Here is a 20,089-nt window from a genome sequence, read left to right on the forward strand (position 1 = left end):
TAGCCATTACCCACCCCCCTCCCCATTCCCCTCAATCCTAGGCAGCCACTAATCTACTTCCTGTCTCTATGGATTTGCCCAGTCTGGACATTTCATATAAATGGATTCATATAGTATATGGTCTTTTGTGACTGACTTCTTTCACTTAATATAATATTGTCAAGGTTCATCCGTGTTGTATGTAGCATGTGTTAATACTTCATTCCTTTTTATGGCTGAATGATATTCTCTCTCTCTCTCTATATATATATATATACATATATACACGCACACACATACACACACCACATTTTGTTTATCCATCAAGTTGACGGGCATTTGGGTTGTTTTCACTTTTTGCCTATTATTAATAATGATCTATGAATATCTGTGTGCAAGTTTTTGGGTGAACATACGTGTACATTTCACTTGGATATAGATACCTATGAGTGGAGTTGCTGGGTCATACAATAACTCTTATGTTTAACCTTTTGAGGAATGGCCAAGCTGCTTTCCACAGCAGCTGCACCATTTCACATTCCCACCAGCAGCGTGTGAGGGTTCCAATTTCTCCACATCTTCCCCAACACTTGTCAGTCTTTTTGATTCTAGCCATGCTGGTGGGTGTGAAGCGGTATCTCATTGTGGTTTTGATTTGCATTTCCCTGATGGCTAATGATCTTGAGCATCATTTCATGTGCGTATTGTTTCCTGTTCAGTTTTGGTTTGCTTGGTTCTCTGATTTGATTCTCACCCTGTTTCCAAATTGACCTGAGACCGGAGCAAACCAACTATGTTATTACCCAGGTGATTAGAAGGAACCAGGAGGATAACTACCTCTCACTCTTATTGCTGTGTTTGCTGGAGGGGTTTAAGGCTTGGGTATAGATAATTTTAGCTAGGAATGTTGACCTAATAAAAATGATAGGGACCACCTTTGTTAAAAAACAGTTTATTGAGATAGAATTCACATACCATACAATGCACCCATTTAAAATGTACAATTCAACAGTTTTTAGAATTTTCAGAGTTGGGCAGCTGTCACCACACTCAATTTTGGAATATTTTTACCCCAAAAAGAAGCCGTCTCAGTTGGCAGTCACTCCTTGTTTTCTCCCAACTCTTCTTCTCCCCCCAGCCCTAGGCAACTACTAATCTACTTTCTGTTTCCTTAAAGTTGCCTATTCTGGCTGGTTCATATAAATGAAATCATGCAACATGTGGCCTTTTGTATCTGGCTTCTTTTACTTAGCATAATGTTTTCAAGGTTCATCCATGTTGTACCAGGTATCAGTACTTAATTCCTTTTTATGGCTGAATAATATTCCATTCTATCCCACATCTTGTTTATCTGTTCTTGATTTAATGGACATTTGGGTTGTTTCCAGCTTTTGACTGCTGCGAATAGTGCTGCTATGAACATTCATATACAAGTTTTTGTGTGAACATATGTTTTCAGTTCTCTTGGTTATATACCTAGGAGTGAAATTGCTGGGTCATAAAGTAACTCAATGTTTACCATTTTTGAGGAACTGCCAGACTTTTTCCCAAAGTGGCTACACCCTTTTAGACCCACCCTGTTTTGTAAACTTAGAAGAAAAAAAAAAAGTTAAGCCTTCTTTCAGTTTTGCCCCCTGGACCTGAACTTCATACATAGATGTGTGTGTTTGTGCTGGACTTTTCTGTATTCCATGTAGCCCAAGGACAATGGTAGTTAGATCTGGAAAATCATTCAGAACCTAGCTAGACAGGCACTTTCTTTCCTTGTTAGATAGTTTGAAGCAAAATCTTAGGAGCTTTGGTGTCTGGGGTAGAATGATTAGAATAATATGTAGTAATGAGAATGAATTATTTCTTTAATTATAGCTTTTCAGTATTACTTTTTAATTTGATGTGTTGCTTGTTGAAATCTTGACTCATATTGACACTATTGCTTTGTTTAAAGCTTTAATCTTATATTCCACAATAGGGTATTGTTTTATTGTTTTAAATAGAGAAATAGAAGAGGTAGAATAATTTGGGTCACTGAAATTAAAAAATACTGGTTTTGTGCTCTTTCTGTAAGAATATATACATATAATCTATATATACAGTATATATATAATCTGTATATATAGTTTATATAAAACCTTGGCAGAGGAGCCAAGGCCCTGGGTTCTAGTTCTGACTTTATCTTTTAAGTAATCAACCTACCTCTTAGGGATTCAATTTTCTGATGTGTAAAATGATCTCTAATGTTTCTTCTAACTCAAATTCTGTGTTAGATAAGTGGAAGTGAGTTGTGAATTCAACTTACAAGTAGTTCCTATTTTTACCTAGACTCATTAAATCACAGAGTCTTGAGCTAGTAACAATCTTGCTTTAATAAGGATCATGTCTTCCCATTTTCTTTCCTCTGATAAGGCTTTCATCCTCTTGAAATGGACTTTTGTTTACTTTTCACCGAATTTAGTTATCTTTAAAAGGTAAGGGCCCTAGAGATTTTGTGATTTTTCTACTTGATGAAATAAAGTGATAAAAAGTTTGAATAGACCAAAAGAAGAAAATTAATATATTTTGTATAAATATGTACATTAGGGATCTGGATAGATGTCCTTCGGGTTTTCAAAAAGGAGAAAGAGAATTTTGCAAGTCTTGGGTTAAATTCCAGACTAGATTATTGAGTTGTTTTGTAAATACTCAGAAAAAGAAGTGGTGAGCACTAGGAACTAGTATTGGTTCGCCAAGGTCAAACAAGTCATGTTGGACTTGCGAAATTGTCTAGATGGACAGGGTTACTGGACTGTATATCAGGGAAATATAGTACATGTGACATATCTAGATGTCAGCAAGGCATTGACAATATTTTTTGGTCTACTTTTGGATAAGGTGTCTGGGCGATAATAGTGATAATACATTTAAGTGGATTTGTCTCAAACTTGTTGAATGATCAGTCATGGAAGAAAATGATTAATGAGCCAGGAGCAGTGTGTAGGGAAGTTGCGAGTGCATATGTGTGCTGGTTTGTCCTTGCGCCTGTCCTGTTTAGTCGTCTGCCTTCCTACCCCCCTCAAATTATATTTATTTTCTCCTGAATATGAAAGTATTACATCTAGATTGGTAGAAAATTGGAAAATACAGAAAAATGCAAAGTAAAAATTTTCAAATCATCTGTAAAACTACCTGCAGAGAACACCACTGTTGTATGTGTATTTCCCTCCAAATTTTTATATATTTCTATTTTACATACCATATAATATGTATGTATCTTTCAAAAATAGAATTATTGTATTTAAGTAGTTTTTATTCTGTCCATGAACGTAGCATATTCATGAATATTTTCCCAGGTTATTATATATTCTTTGAGAAAATGGTTTTTAGTAGTTAAATAATATTCCATCATGTGTGTGCTATTCCCTGTTGGTGGATATTTAGGTTGTTTCCAATATTTGGATCTTATACAAAATACTTTGGATATCCTTGTACAATGTTTTTGTGAATCTGCGATTATTTACTCAGGGTAAATTCCTTTAAGTGGAATTATTGGGTCAAAGGGTATGAATATGTTTAAAGCTTTTGATACATTTTGCCAAATTGGCCTCCACTTCCACTGGCAGTATAAGAATGTCTATTTAAAGATTCTCACTGACATAAAGTTTTATTTTCTTAAGACAATCTACAAATTCAATAGGTTAAAAAATGTTTTTATCTAATTTGTATTTCTTTTGTTAATAATAGAATTGAACATTTTTGTGTGAGTGTTTATTGGTAATTTATTTGTGGATTGCCTGTCTATACCCTTTCCCCTTTTTCCTATTGGGGTGTACTCATCAGTTCCTATTGATATATAAAAGCTTTAATACAGTTAGACTATTAATTATTTGTCATATATATTGCAAAGACTTTCCCCAGTATGTAGTTTGCTTTTTTACTTTATCTTGATGTATAGAAATTTTATGTTTTTATATAGTCAAATCTATTAATGTTTTGTGTATTTTGCCTCTGCCCTTAGGTTTGGAAGGACCTTCCCTACCCTGAGAGCAAATAAATATCCACCTGTGTTTTATTCTAGCTACGTAATGTTTTTGTTTTTGCATTTAAACCCTTAACCTTCCTGGAGTTTATTATAATGTAAGGTAGGGTACTAACTTAATTTCTGCTCCAAATGTTAAGAAATAACCTCAGTACCATTTATTCTTGCTGTTTTAAAATACCACCTTTATTATAAATAAAACTCTTTTATACACACACACACACAATTTGGATTTTGGGTTTCTTATTCTGTTCTTTAATATTTTACTCTGCGATTATCTGTTCCTGAAAGTTGACCGCAGATGTTTTGACAGCCATAAACGAGATAGGAGTCTTTCTCTAGCTCCCATTTTCTGGGTTCCTTAGACAGAAACTTGACCTAAAAGAGATTCAGTTGATACTCCAATAAAGATTGATAGAGAGTTTGTGATCCTGTGGGAGTGACTACTGTGAAAAACATTTGAATTTTGACTCTCCATTGACCTGGTAAAACAAAGAATTTGGTTACATTAACTTTAGTTGGCAAGCTTTGTAGCATTTCTGTTAAGTGGAAAAGATTGTTCTAAACAAACATATCCACTACCTTGAGAGCAGGAAAAAGGTGTAAGTCTGTCTTCATTCTCATGTTTTCTGAATAAGGTTTTGTCTTGGGGGTAGTCTTTACATATACTTTGGCTTATGGGTTAAAGGAGCCAAAGGCTTTGTTAGTCTTTCATTTGAATATGCTACGTGAAATTCCTTTGAGATAGAGAAGAGGCCCTGTTTGAGGCTTTTACCCTCATCTGCTGGGTGATCCGGAATAGGTGAGAAAAACCAAATAGCAAGCTCCTGTGAATACTTTTTCTTAGCTTGATGTGAGATCAAAGTATTATTCATTCCACTTACTGCAGACCAGGTGGCTGAATGTAATGAAACCTTTATATCAGATAGCACTTTCGCATCCTCACTAAGCTGTTTGGGTGACAGAAACATCCAGTCAATGGGGATAAACTGGAGTTTTTAATGGCGTGCTGATCTGTCATGTCTTGTTTTTTGTTTTATTCCCAATATCCTTCAGGATGCTATCCAGAACCCTGGTTATGTGTGTGTATGGCTGAGGAAGCACATTGTGACAGTGCAGGGACCAGAACAATGACACCCAGGTTTCTGTTCTGGGTTAGTCATAGTTCTGAGCCATTGTTCTAAAAGAAGAGCTGAAATTATTTTTCTTCAGGCAGTATTTGCCCATATTGAGGCCTGTATACTACTTTCCTGTCCTCTCACATAACCTTAAGAAAAAAAGTTTTTGCAGTTTATACTTGATTTGATTTTTTTGACCCAAGTGTTTAGGATTATTTGCAGATATGAAGATTTCCTGCTTCTAGGTTATATATAAAAAAAAAATTAAGCTAGTCCTAGGTTTGATACCTTATGGACCACATTGATTTGGTCATGAAATAATAATTATATCATGATTAGAAAGGACCTTAGAAATTGTTTAGTTTTAGAGTTGTTGGATTCTTTAAATAGTGGACCCATAATTAGAAACTAACCCAAGTAATAGGATTCATAGTTATTTTTATAGAGACAAGTTTGTGATTCCTAGAAATAAGTTTGTGATATTTGGTAATTCATATACTTACTACATACTAACAGGTATCTTTCTGATGGATGTATTTTTCTTTTAGGTCCATTCATTTCTTTTGAAAACCATAGTGAGCCATAGTGTTGGGACAGACATTTGTAATTCAGAAGCATCCTGAGGGTTTATACTCCAAAGGCAACTGTAGAAAACTAAAACACAATTCACACTCATCAAAATCTGTGACTCTTTTCTGAGGTTGTAACTTCACTTCCACCAGAGGTCTGTAATTTTTCACAATTGGTGATTCCTTTGAGCCTCAGGGCAGCTCAGCAAATAGCAAATGAGGGCTGTGTTAGTTTGATTTGAATGCGTGCACTTCCATAAGAATGGATGAGCTTTGTGAGCAGCTGTTGATTTATTTTGAGTTTATAGTCAACCAAAACATGAGCATTATTCTGCTGTGTCTTCCCTACTCAGTATTTGTGTGGGAACTCAAGGTCAGGAAGTTACAATTCTCTATTTTACTTTATTTTTATTTGCATCTTGTGATTGTTCCTACATGTCACAATCTGTGTGTCTAAAGTCTGTCACCCAGTTGTCTCCCCAGTGTTGTCGTCATTTCCAAATTTGATAAGCATGGCTTTTATTTTGTTTTGTGGCTTTTCTCTTTTAATATCTTCATTTGAATCGTTGGTAGTCTATACTGCATGCAGAATAAGTGCCCTTTGTTGCTAATATTTGTTTCCTGTCTATAATCAAATAGGACCAAATAAACTTAATATAGTTGAGAAACTGAGCACCTTTCAGCTTTTCCAAATTAATGACAAATGTAATTTTTTATTCTTAGCAGACCATTTTTCTGTCATTAGGAAGGTCAGATGGATTTAAGAGCAAAGTCTTAGAGGGGAGATGGATTTGGAGACTTGGGCATGTGTCCAGTCTGCATTAGTGAAAACTGTAGTTTCAGTCCCCTTACAATGAATGCTTTATTGGGCTAACTATATCTTGAAACTTCTGACATGTCAGTGTTTTGCAGAAGTGGTTTGTGGTCTTGTTGGTCATTTTAAAGCATGTTTGGGTGGGTGGAAGGAGAATGTTTGTATTTCTTTTTTTTCCATTTGTACCTAAGGAGCCAGAATTTGGAAATTACAGAGTTCAGGTTTGTCTTGTCAGGTCTCTATATTGAGTTAACACATTCAATAGAAATTTGTGGATTTAACAGGGGCACAGATCACCACACTAAACTTGAGAAGAGAACAAAAAGCACATCAAGGAGCTTATAGTTTAGGAAAGGAAATGACATCACCAAAAATTCTGGGCACTAGATGAAGAATGATTAAGGAAGTAGCAATATTTAGCTTGGAGAAGAGATAACTTATTTTAAGGACATCATGGCCATTCTCCAATACGGCTGATATTATCCCACCTTTTCCTGGTCTTCCAGGAAAAAACTCAGGCGTTGCCATTGATCTTTTTTCACCCTATATCTGATCAGATGTCATATTTTATCTCTCCTAGCTCCAACATATTTCTTGATTCTTGTCCCTTCTTTCTAACCTCTTTGCTCCCATACTATGTCACGCTTTTGAAATTATTGTCTATAGCTTCCTGGTCTCTGTTTTCTGTCCCTCTGGCCTCCAGTCTGTATTAAACTCCTAGAATAATTTTCCCCTGAACCTAGTTCTAATTGTATTACTTTCCTATTTAAACACTTGACAATGGTTCCTGTAGCCTCATAAGAAAAGTCAAGCTCTTACAATCTGGCCCCCAGCCTGCCATCACTTTCCCTTCCCCTGTTCGCATTCTACCTCTATTCAGTCTTACTCAGTAGTCTTGGAACCTGCTCCAGGCTTTTCCAGGTCTTCAGCCTTCTTTAAACTGTTCCTTCACACTGTTATGAGAAAGAGAAGCCATCATGTTTTATGCTGTTTTAAACGCCAAAATTAGGACCTGCTGACAGAAGAGATGGCCCTCAATCTAAGAATTTTCTCTTGAATAGTGTCGTCTAATAATTCAGAATTAGAGAGCTTCCCGGCATTGGACATGTTTGAGCAGATGCTGGAGGGCTAGTTGATTTGGATGCTGTAAAAGCAGGGGCTACTTATTATACTAGGCTGTGGGAAATACCGAAAAATAGAAAGCATGGTCCTCTTCTGTCAAGAAACTTAAATCGAGGTGGGACACACCACACTTATTATCCGTACAATAGCCAAAGTGACACACACACTCCCGTGATCGTCGTTCCTTTCCTTAAAGTATTTCAATGGCTTCTTCCCATTACTCTTGGGATAAAAGCAAATATCCTTACCATAGTATAAGGCATTGTACGATCTGACCCCTGCCTACCTTTTAGTCTGATCTGCCAGTATCCTCTCACTTCTCTGTGTTTCATACGTTTTGTACGCTCACATAATGCTGTTCCTTCTGTTTGGAATGCTTTCTTCACCATCACCCGCCTTCCCCTGGACTCAGCTTAAATGTCACTTCTTCAGGGAAACCTTTGTTAACTGCCACCCCCACCCCCACTCCCCACCCCCTGCCCACACACACACAGTAGGTTAGGTCACCCTTTTAGTTTCTCTCTTAGCATTTTCTTCATAGAAATTGGAATTGGAATTTAAATTAAATAGTTGTTTGTTTTGTGATTGTAATCACTAGGGATTGTTTTGATTACCATTATATTCCCAGCAGCCAGCACAGTGCCTGGCACATAGTAGCTATTCAGTAAATATATGAGTAAGTGAATGAATAAAACTTCTAGGATGAGGAAAGAAAAGTGGTGAACAGGACATAAAGGATGTTCAGTGTCAGGCAGGAGAGAAAATTCCAGTAGCCAGGGAATAACAGGTAGAAATGTTGTGTTCAAGAGTTCCAGGCAGCCTGCCTCAAAAGAGGATCTGTGTAATGAGAGATGGGACAGATAGGCTGGACATGACAGGAGGATTGTTTCAGCAGTCCTTAAAAGTTTACTTGAGATATCAAAGTAATATTCTTTAGTTGCTGTTGAGTTATTATAGATACTTGGACGGGGGCTACAAATTGAAATTTTAGGAAGGTTTTTCAAATAAGAATCTAAGCTGGATTAGAGTTTGGAAAGCCTAGGAGCACAAGACTCATTTGAGCAAATAGCAATGACCCAGAGAAGAGATGACACAATGTGTCCTAAATCAAGGGTAAAGAAAGAGAAAAATTAAGAGGCAAAATCAACAGTAAGGCAATGACAACGAAAGTTAGAAAGAAAGAGATGCATTCAGGAAGAGATTAGGAAGAAACATAGCAGTTGTGTGCAGGGGACGGGGGTGACATTTACAGTAACAGGGAGTTTTGGCCTGAGGGATGAAAACCTTGGTTTTCATGTGTCCGGGTGCCGGCAAACTGGTCACAACTAGAGGTAGGTACTTCTAGATGAAGACACAGTGTCATATAGGTGGAGACTGAAACCCTGAGTTGAGAAACAGCACCAGGGAAAGAGGGAGAGAAAGAAGACTCGTGGGCTGAGGCCTAACCCAGAGAGGAACAACTCCACCCACCAGGAGGACAGCCTTTTTCATTATTATGCAGAGAACATTTTAGCTGCTCTTTGTCCATTCCAGAATAAAATCTTGGCTTTACTTTATTATAACCAAAAGTCTCATTAAAAGTGTTTTTCCCCCAAACAAACGATCAATCTGCCCTCAAAGGTAAATTCTGCCACCCCCTCTTCAGAAACAGAAAAGCTGCTGGAAGCTTTAGAAGGGTAGTTTATCCTCACTTACAGTCAGAAAGGTTTCAGAATGTTGGGGTTCAATTTGGTAGTACCAATCAAAGTTTTTAATGTGCGTATAATGTGACCTGCAGTTTTGCTTCTAGGAACCTATGCTGTAGAAATGCTCATGCAAATACACAATGCAGGGCCGGCCAGTTAGCTCAGTTGGTTAGAGTGAGGTGTTGTAACTCCAAGGTCAAGGGTTCGGATCCCCATACCAGCCACAGCCAAAACAAAAACAAATGTGCAATGCAGCATTGATTGTAATATTAAAAATTTAAACGGTTTATCTATCTATTTATTTATTTATTTATTAAAGATGGCCCGGTAAGGGGATCTTAACCTTTGACTTGGTGTTTGTTGTCAGCACCACACTCTCCCAAGTGAGCGAACTGGCCATCCCTATATAGGGATCCGAACCTGTGGCCTTGGTGTTATCAGCACCACACTCTCCCAAGCGAACCATGGGCCGGCCCAAAAATGTATCGGGAGATGACCATTATGGCGTATCCATAATATGGAATGCTCTGCAGCTATTAAGAAGAATGAGATCGATCTCTATGTACTGACATGAATGGGTTTCCATGACATATCAGAATGAACAACATATGTTTGTGAGTTGTGAGTGCATGTATGTAAACAATATATACATGTAAGTAAGTCTGGAAGAATACTAAAAATACTAACAGTGATTACTTTGGGTATTGGGATGGGGAAATGATATAGAAATGTCTTTAAAAAGTTAAAGATTTTTAAAAATCATGTGTTACTTTTGTAATTTAAAAAGATGTAAATTCATCAGCTTTCTTTCCAGGCACATTGGACAGTGGCCTCTTTAGCACTTTCCCATGGAATTTGCATTTGTACAAGTATTGCCAAATTTTATTTTTGAGAGCTTTCCAACCCTCTTGCCCTGCCTTCCTTTTGAGACACTGCAGGATCCTTGCCTTATCTTTTCTCTGAACTAACAAAACAAATAAAACTCAATTCTGTAAGTCAAGACCAGCAGTTTCAGACCTTACTGGGCATCAGAATCACCTTGATGTGCATTAAAATGCAGATTCCTGGGCCCCACTCTGTAGGTTTTGAGTCAGTGTGTCTGGGGTGGGATTCAAAATCCTGATCTTCTAGACATCTTTTAGAGGCACCCCAGGTGGTCGTGAGAAATCCTGTTTTGTTGCTGATGCCTGATTATGTCCCCTCTTGTTTTCTCTCTCTGTGATTCGCAACTGGCAAAAGGGAACTGATAGAGCAGAGGATGACTCACTGTGGATATCTTTGTGGGTCACAAATGGTTGGGTTCACCTGAATGGGAAAAAATTTAAAAAGTGTAGTTTAATTGACTTGAGATTTTAGTAATAATAAGTGTTGCTTCTTTAAAGTAGCCTATTTGAAGTGGTCCCTGTGGGTTAGAGACTTGTCAGATGGGCTTCCTAGGCAGGCACTTGAGCCCAGGAGATGCCCTCCAGCAATGTCTACGTTAGTTATGAGTGGAAGAGAATGAGGGACCTTGGTAAGTCGTGTAGTCTTAGAGTTCAAATGCTTTTTTTTTTTTTTTCTCCCCGTGTCCGGCAACGGATCGCAACCCTCAGTGTTGCCCCCGTACCGGACGGGGACCGGCAACGGGATTGCAACCCTCGGCGTCGCTCCTGCGCCTCGCTCAGCCAGTGAGCGGGAACCGGTCTGTATGTGGGATCCGAACCCTCGGGTGGGAGCGCCGCCGCGCTTCCCAAGCTGCGCACTATCCAGTGCGCCACCGGGCCGGCCCTCAAATGCTTTTTAAGTGAGGCTTTTGTCCCGGGAAAATGATACTTCTAATATTAAGGTGAGGTACCGTCTATCTTGTCTATTCTAAACAGTTTTTGTTAGGATTTTTTTTCTTTGCTGTATCCAAAGTCTGTTAACTAGATGCCCATTGTGGGCTATTAACATCTCAAAAGGGTGTTTAAAAAAACAAACCCGGGGCCGGCCCGTGGCTCACTCGGGAGAGTGCGGTGCTGATAAAAAAACAAACCCTAGTTGCTCCCAACAATTAACCTCAGGAACAAAAGTAAATGGGAATGGTTTAACTACCTTTCCAAGACCTCAGTGAAGCTGGCAGCCATCAGTTAAATAAACCATTAGGTTTATTAGTTTGAGAACAGAAGCTTCGACTTGGGCACAGTTCTAATTTGCTCCTCAGTTACCCAGCAATCATTTATTCAGAGGCTCCTCTGTGCCTAGTGGACATTAGATAATTCTACAAATAGAAGCCAGAGACTGATGAGTGGCTGGAACACTTAGGGGGTCATCTGAATGGGAAAAAATGAATAAAATACAATTTAATAAATTTGAAATCTTAGCAGCACATGTAAAAACAAAAAGTGGATTCCTTAAAATAATATCTTTGTTCTCTTTCTGTTGTCTATTTTAAGTGGGCCCTCTGGCCCAGAATTACCAACCTTGGATTAGGAGCTTTGAGGAAATGGTGGTTTGGTGGTTGTTTTTTAAAGGATTTTTTAAAGAAACGTAGTTACTAAGCAACTGCCATGACCTGCTGTTGAGTTGGAGTTCAGCGGGCAAGTCAATTCCAAAGAAGAGAATATATAAAGAAGTTTCGAGAGGGGAAAAACAGCTTAAGGACAGATTGGGTGTATTTTTGTTTTGGGTTCAATGTATAGTTCTGTCTTTCACTTATCTTCCCCAAGAAAGGGCTGCCTGGTCAGACACTGGTGAGCTCAGAGGAGGGCCAGAAAGGAATGATCCCCGACCAGGGTAGAGGGCTGAGCCCTGGGCTGGGGCCAGTGCCCAGCGAGTCTCTAGAGGTTGACTGGCCTGCTGCTGTGACCTCGGGCACTCCAGGGCTTCTATGACAAATCAGTCACCACCCTCTACCTTTAGATTGGGACACCTCATTGGTATTGATGTGTTGCCTTGTTACCCTCAGAACAGGGACATTATCCATCTGTTGTTTCTCTTTTGTCCCCCAACATTTAATGAGTGAGTCAGTGATTTAACTGCTTCCTCCAAGATTTCAGGGACGGGAGTAGGTAATGAGGACAAATCACCATGACACCAGTGCATGATGAATGAAAGAGCACATGAATTTAACCAGTTGGCTTCATTGATATCAAGGTGAACAAAAAGAAACTTTGCTGGGGTAAGGCTGTTTGTGTGACTTAGAACTCCATTCCCTCTTCTTTAGGCTTTACCAGCTGAAGGTCAAGTTGCTTTGCTGAGGGACGGGGGAGCGTCAGGTGTTGGAACAGGTGTTTTGTTTTCTCCTGTAGAGTCATACAGACTAGGTGGGGATGCTTCTTGCCAGCCCTCTATGGTGCATGAAAATGTTTTTGTGGAATTTTTTCCCCGGGAAGTGTGTTTGTTTTTCAAAGCAGTTCCCCAACCTTCAACCCCGAGTATAAATTTTGACTTCCTTTAAAATCAGCTTGTCATAGTGAAGTATGCCTGTTTTTTTTGCCATTTCCACAGCCTGTACCTTAACTATACCCCATTTTATGCAGCAGTTATATAGACCTTAAAAACGTGTAATCGTGTGTGTGTGGGGGGGTAAGTGTGAATATCATATTTTTAAATGTACTAAGAATGCCACAGCAAAGCAGCCCTATAAAAAACCTTTTGTAATAATTGTATGGCTAGAGTTAATTTTCCTGTATCAGGTTTTCTTCCGGATTGATAAGGCTGTTCCAGGGCTGTTGTGATGGTTTCAAGGGCTACAGGGCTGGGCATGGGCTTATGATCTCACTGGCTAGGTGATTTTGGAGGTGACAGGTGTCAGCAGACTTCTAGGCTTGGGAGAATTTGTTTTAATGTTTAATTGTCGTTGAAGCCAAAGAGGCTGTTTGTTAAAAGGGAAATAACTCAGGAGAGCTTTAATGTTCCTCATATGGTTGTGAGGTTTGTCTTTTACCTTTGTACTGGGTTCCAGTATCCCACACCCCTACCCCACCCCCACACACAAAAAAAGTCATCCCGAAAAAAATGGTCTTCCTTGTCTAACAATGATATAATAGCCTCGGGTCCTTTCCAGCCCCTCCACCCTGCGTCTCAGAGCCATCTGTTCTCTGCAATAGGCTTTTTGGGGAAGTCGTCTTTCCCATCTGCTCTCCTAGGGTCTTAGTGCCTGCTCTAAAGATTTAGAAAGGCTGTACTGGAACTTGTTTTCAGTTGTTATTTTTTTAAGTATCAGTGAGATTTTTGAGGCAGATAAAAGTTTTTTCATTTGACATGCCCAAATGCTACTCTTTTTTCAGGTGCATTCTTTCCTTTTATTAGTCTGGGGGTGGAGAGAAGTCTGTCTGTGCTTAGAGGAGGGACTCTGCTTATCAAAGCGAAGATTGACTGGGTTGGCTCTGGCTGCTTTGAAGCCAGGTGTCCTGGCTCTTTGGCCACTGGCACACAGGCTCAGGGGAGCTCCTTGGGTTCATTCTTTTCCTGTCTTTTCCCTTGTGTCTCTGACAGAGTACAGTCGCTTTGAATCAAAGATACATGACTTGCGAGAACAAATGATGAACAGCAGCATGAGCTCTGGGTCTGGGTCCCTCCGAACAAGTGAGAAGAGGTCCTTGTATGTCAGGTAAGTTGCCCTTCTGAGCACCAGGCCTTCTGCTGGGCAAGGGGAGCTCTGTGCCAACCCAGCCCTTCTTGTTTAACTAGTGGGGCAGGGAGTTTGTACTCCCCGTACTAAAATAATAACACTTCTCACTGTATGCTCAGGTTGTGTATTTTATGGTCAGTATCTCCTCCCTTTTGTGAGCTGGCTTCTTCCTTTTCTCTCATGAATGACTCAGTATGGGAAAATTTCAGTTTGCTCTAATTGTAAAAGACTGTTGGGTGATTGTTGCTAGTCAGCATTCAAATAGCACTCGAATGTTCGAAGTACTTTGCTTGCAGTCTGTGCTTTGAGGGGAAAACTTGGCCCCCCCCCCCCCATCCCCTTCCACATATGCGTAATAGACATCAGGATTTGTATCTGAGCATATCAACTATCACAATGTTCTGGTACAGGTTCTCTTTTAAGAGACCAAACAGCTGACAAGTTGCTTCATTCTGGGTGTTTTACTCTGTTTCCATTCCCCCTCACCACCCGCAGCACTGGTCGCTATATCTATGAATCATGGGACAGGAGGGTGTATGTTCCCTAGGAAGGGAGGCGGAAGCAACAGATATATAGCATTGAGTGTATTGTTGCTGAAAGCTATTCCAAGATAGTGACCAAGGGTGAGCCTCTGACCCTTGAGGCATAGTTTGTCAGGTCAAAGTACAAACCTATGTACAAACACTATGGACTCCTTGTAGAATTAGAGATAGTTTCCTTCTTCCTGCCTTGGTTTCTTGGCAAAACTCTAACACTCTGGTGCAAGTACATTGTATCTCCTCAAGGTTAAAACCCTTAGGGAAAGAGATGGTGGGGATTACTACCCTGAGCCAGAAGTATCTGTGGTGGTGTTTTAATGCTTAAGTGTGGGGTTATATCGAACTCTTGGGTCATACTTTTTTTAGTGGCCTCTGATTCCTGCTGGGGGCAGGGAGGCTACATTTGCTAGTTGCCTGGCAACCTGACAACTGCTCTGTCCTTGAGGTTTGAGATGATGACAGCAAACTGATGTCAATGCTAATTGCAGTTCTTTTCAAGGTGCTTGCTTTTCTTTTTCCCCAGTTTGTAGTCCCTGACCCTACTGCAGGGAGTGGGGTCATCTCTGAGCCTGAAGCCCACTAGAACCCTTCATGTTCTTTTCTAAAGTGAACCTTCAACTCCATTCCTTGTGTGTTGAGAGCATTTGCTGTGTTCACCTCCCACTGTGATGGGAGGAGAATGGTAGGAAGGCTGGACTAGTCATTGGCCATCTTTCCAGTCTCCTGGAAAAGGAAGTCCTGTTTTCTGTCACTAAAGCCGTTGCTCCAGGTCTGCAGCTTAGACTAGCTGGGGCTCTGATGGGGGGAATCAGTAATGTGCTGTCACCCCCCGCCCCAAAATGGGTAATACTTATGTGACTTGGTCAGGATTGTTCCATTCCCATGCTTCTAGCCCCCGCAGATGTGGCACTCAGTGTGCGTGGGAAGCTGCTCTCTAGGCAAGACAGTTTCTTCAGAGAGCTTTATTTTTAGATTTCCCCTCTCCGCCTATCCTGTGCTAGAGTTCCCCCTGCCTGGGCATGGGGAGTGGGGCATTGGTTCCCAATCTAGAATACCCTTCTCTGGCCCAGGCAAGGAATACTTTCTGTTTCTAGTGAATCAGTTTATATAATCTACCCTTAACCTTGTCTAGATAACATCTGTATCTTCTGAGCAAAGTAAATATGGTTTAGAATAGCAATGATTTGTGATCATTAGACTTAATCATGGAAAATAAATGTCTTATGGCTAAAGCAGTGAGCCAAGGTCCTTTGCTATGTTAACCCCTTTATCAGAACCGGGCTTGCTCTCTTCCCTCTGTTCTGGTTTTTGGCCTTTCACTCTACACTTGGTTCCTTTTCTTCAGCATGTAAACATATTTAAATTTCTTCCATTCTTAAAAAGAAAAAAATTCCCTTGATACCAACAATTCCTTAAACTATTGTCTTGTCTCTCTTCTTTTCCTCACTGCATTTGCCAAATTATGTGCCAGGAAACGCTAGTTCCTCAAGATGTAGTAAGTATTGTGTGAAAAATCGGTGCTTTAGTAAGTTGGGCAAATGCAGGCTTAAACAGAGAAAAGTAAGGTTCTTTACTGTGACTAATAAGAGGGACTGTACTAGGCAGTATTTCCCCCAAAGATAGGAATATGGCAGCCTTTTTTGGAGAAACCTGTCTTAACATCCAAGTTGGGAAATGTCGAAGTCGTCTGTACTTGCTGCTGCTACTTCTTCAAATCACCTCTCTTTCACTAGCCTGAAAAGAAGTGTGCATCTGCTTTTCAGTGTGGTGGTGCAGTTCCAGGCAGCTCTCGAAGGCTCTAGAAGAGCAGAAGCCCAACTCTCTGTCAGGGATCAGCAGTGACCTCTTAGTCAACAAATACAATGACTGGTTCACTGGCCCTCTGACATTGGTCTGACCTCTTCACCACATTTGTTTTCACGAATTACCTGCTTTCTTCTTTAAAGGCTCTCTTCCTACCTTGCTGACCATTCCTCAATACCGTTTGTTAGCTCTGCTCCCTAAATGGCAATGTCATTTATTTTCACAGCCTCGAATCCTATCATTGTGTAAATGGCATCCCTGATCTCTTCACTGAACTCCAGGCCTGCATATCCATTACTTGCTGGACATGTGCATAAAGAAAGCTGCCCTCCCAGTGCCTCAAACAAGCAGCATGTTCAAAATGGACTCCCCTCCCCACCTCCTCCTTCTCCTCACTTGCCTTATCAGAGTTAATTGCCTCACCCTATCATGTGCAAAAGGGATTAGATTTGTTCTTTCACCCAAAGCAGATTTCAGCTCAGCCTAAGGAAGAAAGAGCTAATGATTAAAACCCTCTGAAAATGGGATGAACTGCTTCCGGAGATAACAGATCTGATCTTTTGCCACTGGAGGTGTTACAGAAGAGGCTGGGCAAACATTTGTCTGGGTGTTGCAGAGAGGGTTGAAGCGAAAGCAACAATCTGGACATGACCTGCTCAGAAGCTTTAAATAGTTCCCCAGTATCTTCAGGATAAAGGGGAAAAAACATTTAGGGAAAACCTTTGTTATTCTCTTTAAATGGCTTTTAAAATCCTTTAAGTAATGCTGCAAAGTAAATATTATCATTCTCATTTTGCAGATGAGAAAACTGAGACTCCAGTTAGACAGCTAAAAAGTTCCCAAACTGGAATTTGAACCTGGTTGCTCTGACTATAAAGTGTGGTTCTGGGCCGGCCCGGTGGCGCAGTGCTACAGTGTGCCGCTTGGGAGCGCGGTAGCGCTCCCGCCGAGAGTTCGGATCCCACATACAGACCGGTTCCCGCTCATTGGCTGAGCGACGGGCGGGCGCAGCACCGAGGGTTGCGATCCTGTTGCCGGTCCCGGTCCGGTACGGGCGCGACACTGAGGGTTGCGGTCCGTTGCCGGACACGAAAAAAGACAAAAAGGAAAAAAAAAAAAAGTGTGGTTCTTTCGGTGTTTCCCCAACTTGCTGATAGGAATCAGCTGGAGTACTAGTAAAAATACAGATTCCCAGGCTCCTCTTCTAGCGATTTGGAGTCACCAGGTTTGGGGAAATATATGTTTCTTTTTTTCTTTTTTTTTTTTTGTCTTTTGTCTTTTTCCGTGTCCGGCAACGGATCGCAACCCTCAGTGTTGCCCCCGTACCGGACCGTGAGCGGGAACCGGTCTGTATGTGGGATCCGAACCCTCGGGCGGGAGTGCCGCCGCGCTTCCCAAGTGGCGCAGTATCCAGTGCGCCATCGGGCCGGCCCCGGGGAAATATATGTTTCTTAACAAGCAAGCAGTTAGAACGCTCAAGAATGACTACTTGTGCATCACAATAGATATTTATTTCTGTATCGCTGGAACAACTAAACATCACACTTACTTTAGCTCCTCCTGTATGGAAAGGAGTAAAGCACAGGGCTAAGAATTTGGGCATGGTTGCAGGGGTGGATTCAAGGAAGCAGCAGGTGTGGTTCCTGCCCCCCAGCCGCTTGCCATCTACCCAGAAGAGACTGAGTAGCAGGTGGGTAAAGCAAGGAAATTTCTTTTTGCTGTTGTTTTGCCTTCTGACAAGTTTCTCCTCCCTTCCCTTCCCCTGAGAATCTATCCCCCTCTAGTGTGTATGGGTTTGCAAAGCTATTTTGAAGTAAATAACGCTCTCTTACAGCTGCACTGAGGCTATAGCAGGTGAAACCCTAGGGAGCTGCAGCTGTACTAACCATAGGGGACATGGGATTTGTGGAGCAGGGAGTAGAAGGAAGAAGAAAAGATAACAGTGTTTGGAAAATGAAACTTGGTTTTTAAGTCACCAGTGACTTAATGGGAAAGGCCTTCCCCACCCTTCACCGTACTAGAATCATCTCTTAAATGGATGAGCAGGAGAAGCAGAGACCCCTCTGTCTGTCCATCCTAGGGCTTTACACTCTGCTGGTGAATTTGCCTTGCTCACTAGAAAAGTCCACAGAAATACACCTCTCTGAGCCTCCTGCTCAGGGTGGGGGTGGCCAGGTGTTCAACTCAGGCCATTCCGATGTTGTAGCAGTACACAGACACTGGGTAGGTTAGAGTTCCAGGGATGACTTTGTTTTATATTTGTTTTTTACTTTGTCTATTTATTGAATGAGTGAATGAGTGAGAGAAGTTGTCCTCCAAAGGTTGTCAAGAGGCTCGATAGTACAGTTGTAGAAATAGCTTTTGAAAGTGTGTTCAGGCTAGCCTGGCTGCATTCTTTGCAGCCACAGGACAGCATTCAGACAGTTTGGGAGTCCTGGCCTCCTGACTAGCCATCTGCCATCTCAGTCTTCTTCCCTCTCTAGGAAGGGAATCACGTTGGGGCATCTGTAGTCTTAAATCAAGAAGCAATGCCAGAAATATTGGCTTGGTCATCAAAGAAAGCTGGAGAATGCTCCTTCCTGTCAGCAAGCAGACATTAATTGAGCAACTACTCTGTACTTTGCACAGGGTGGTTGTTTGGCGGAGCCCAACTTGGTCTTGTACATTAATGAGTTTCAGTAGTGGATTTTAAGGCGGCAATGAGGTAATATTGGCAAGCTTTACTTTCTGACAGATTTGGAGGTGACAATAATATGCATTTTAAAAGCAACAATAATGTATATAAGTGTTCAGGGTTACCAGAGGGTGGGGGTAGAGTTTCCTGCATCAGTGACTTCTGGAACTTCCTGTTCCCAAACACTAGTCCTGGGCCTGTACTCGTAATCCCTCAGCTCATCCCCTCATCTGCAGGTGCCGTGAGCCCCGGACTCACTGTGAGTGGATTGGTCCTTGAATGCCTCTCCAACTTCATAATTGGCCTCTAAGGCCTGAAACTTTGAGATAGACTAAGGAGAAAAGTGCCCTTACCTGCTTCCCGCGTACCCTCCTTCATGGTGTGCCAGGGAAGCCTGACTTGGTGCTGGCTGAACTCGCTCCTCTAGTGATAACCCACCCTGTGTATGCCTTAGTGCTTGGGTTTGGGCTTTTAGTCTGCTCTGCTGAAGCTGCTGGAAATTTTAACTCTCATTCAGGTTAAGGGCAGATGAGTGACTGCTGCTTTATAGTTTTCCGTGCGTGCTTTATGTGAACCAGGCAAGGGATGGGCTTCTCGGTCTTTAAATAGTATGTGCCCTTTGTTCGGTACTTTCTGGCCAAAGAAGAAAGTGATGTCTTGGACCCCAGCTACTATGGGAGGGAAATACAGTAGGAGAATACTCTGAGGGATTGTAAGTGGGGAGTAACTGGGAGGGTACTCTATGGACCCCCCTCACCCATAGCCTGGTCTCATCCACCCTTCACAAGTATTCAGATTCCCACGCAGAGCATGACATGGTCTCAGTCTTCAAAGGGCTTCCACTTTGGCGATATAATATGAAAAATCAAAAACCATGCAAGAATTAAATAGCAATAAATAGAAAATATAAAGAAAGGTTGCTGCCAAATACATAGTATGAGTTTGGAGAAGGAAATTTGAAGTGGGCAGAGTCACAAAGCAGGGAGAGTCTTGGGCTGGGCCTCATAGGAGTTGCTGAAGGGGCGAGGGCACTGACAGAGTGTCCCAGGCTAGAGCGATGGCACCAGCTAGAGGCAGAGAGGTGGGCATGATACTAGCTGAGTTCAACAGAAGCTGCCCCTTGCCTTTGAGGCTATAGTGCTAAAATGCTTTTTTTTTTTTTTTTTTTTTTTTTAAAAAA

General features: G+C 41.2%; 1 protein-coding gene across 4 annotated transcripts in view; it reads left to right on the forward strand.

Moving 5' to 3' along the window:
* The window catches only part of DLG3 (discs, large homolog 3 (Drosophila)), a 54,190-nt gene that overhangs the window by 15,048 nt on the left and 19,053 nt on the right, over window positions 1–20,089 (forward strand). For all 4 annotated transcript variants that reach the window (XM_008580750.1, XM_008580751.1, XM_008580748.1 and 1 more), the window contains one exon: window positions 13,758–13,872. In XM_008580750.1, coding sequence (XP_008578972.1) covers window positions 13,758–13,872 — 115 coding nt within the window. The remainder of the gene's footprint in view (window positions 1–13,757; window positions 13,873–20,089) is intronic.

This window comes from Galeopterus variegatus, unplaced genomic scaffold, assembly GCF_000696425.1.
Source record: "Galeopterus variegatus unplaced genomic scaffold, G_variegatus-3.0.2 Scaffold2153, whole genome shotgun sequence".
Lineage (NCBI taxonomy): Eukaryota > Metazoa > Chordata > Mammalia > Dermoptera > Cynocephalidae > Galeopterus > Galeopterus variegatus.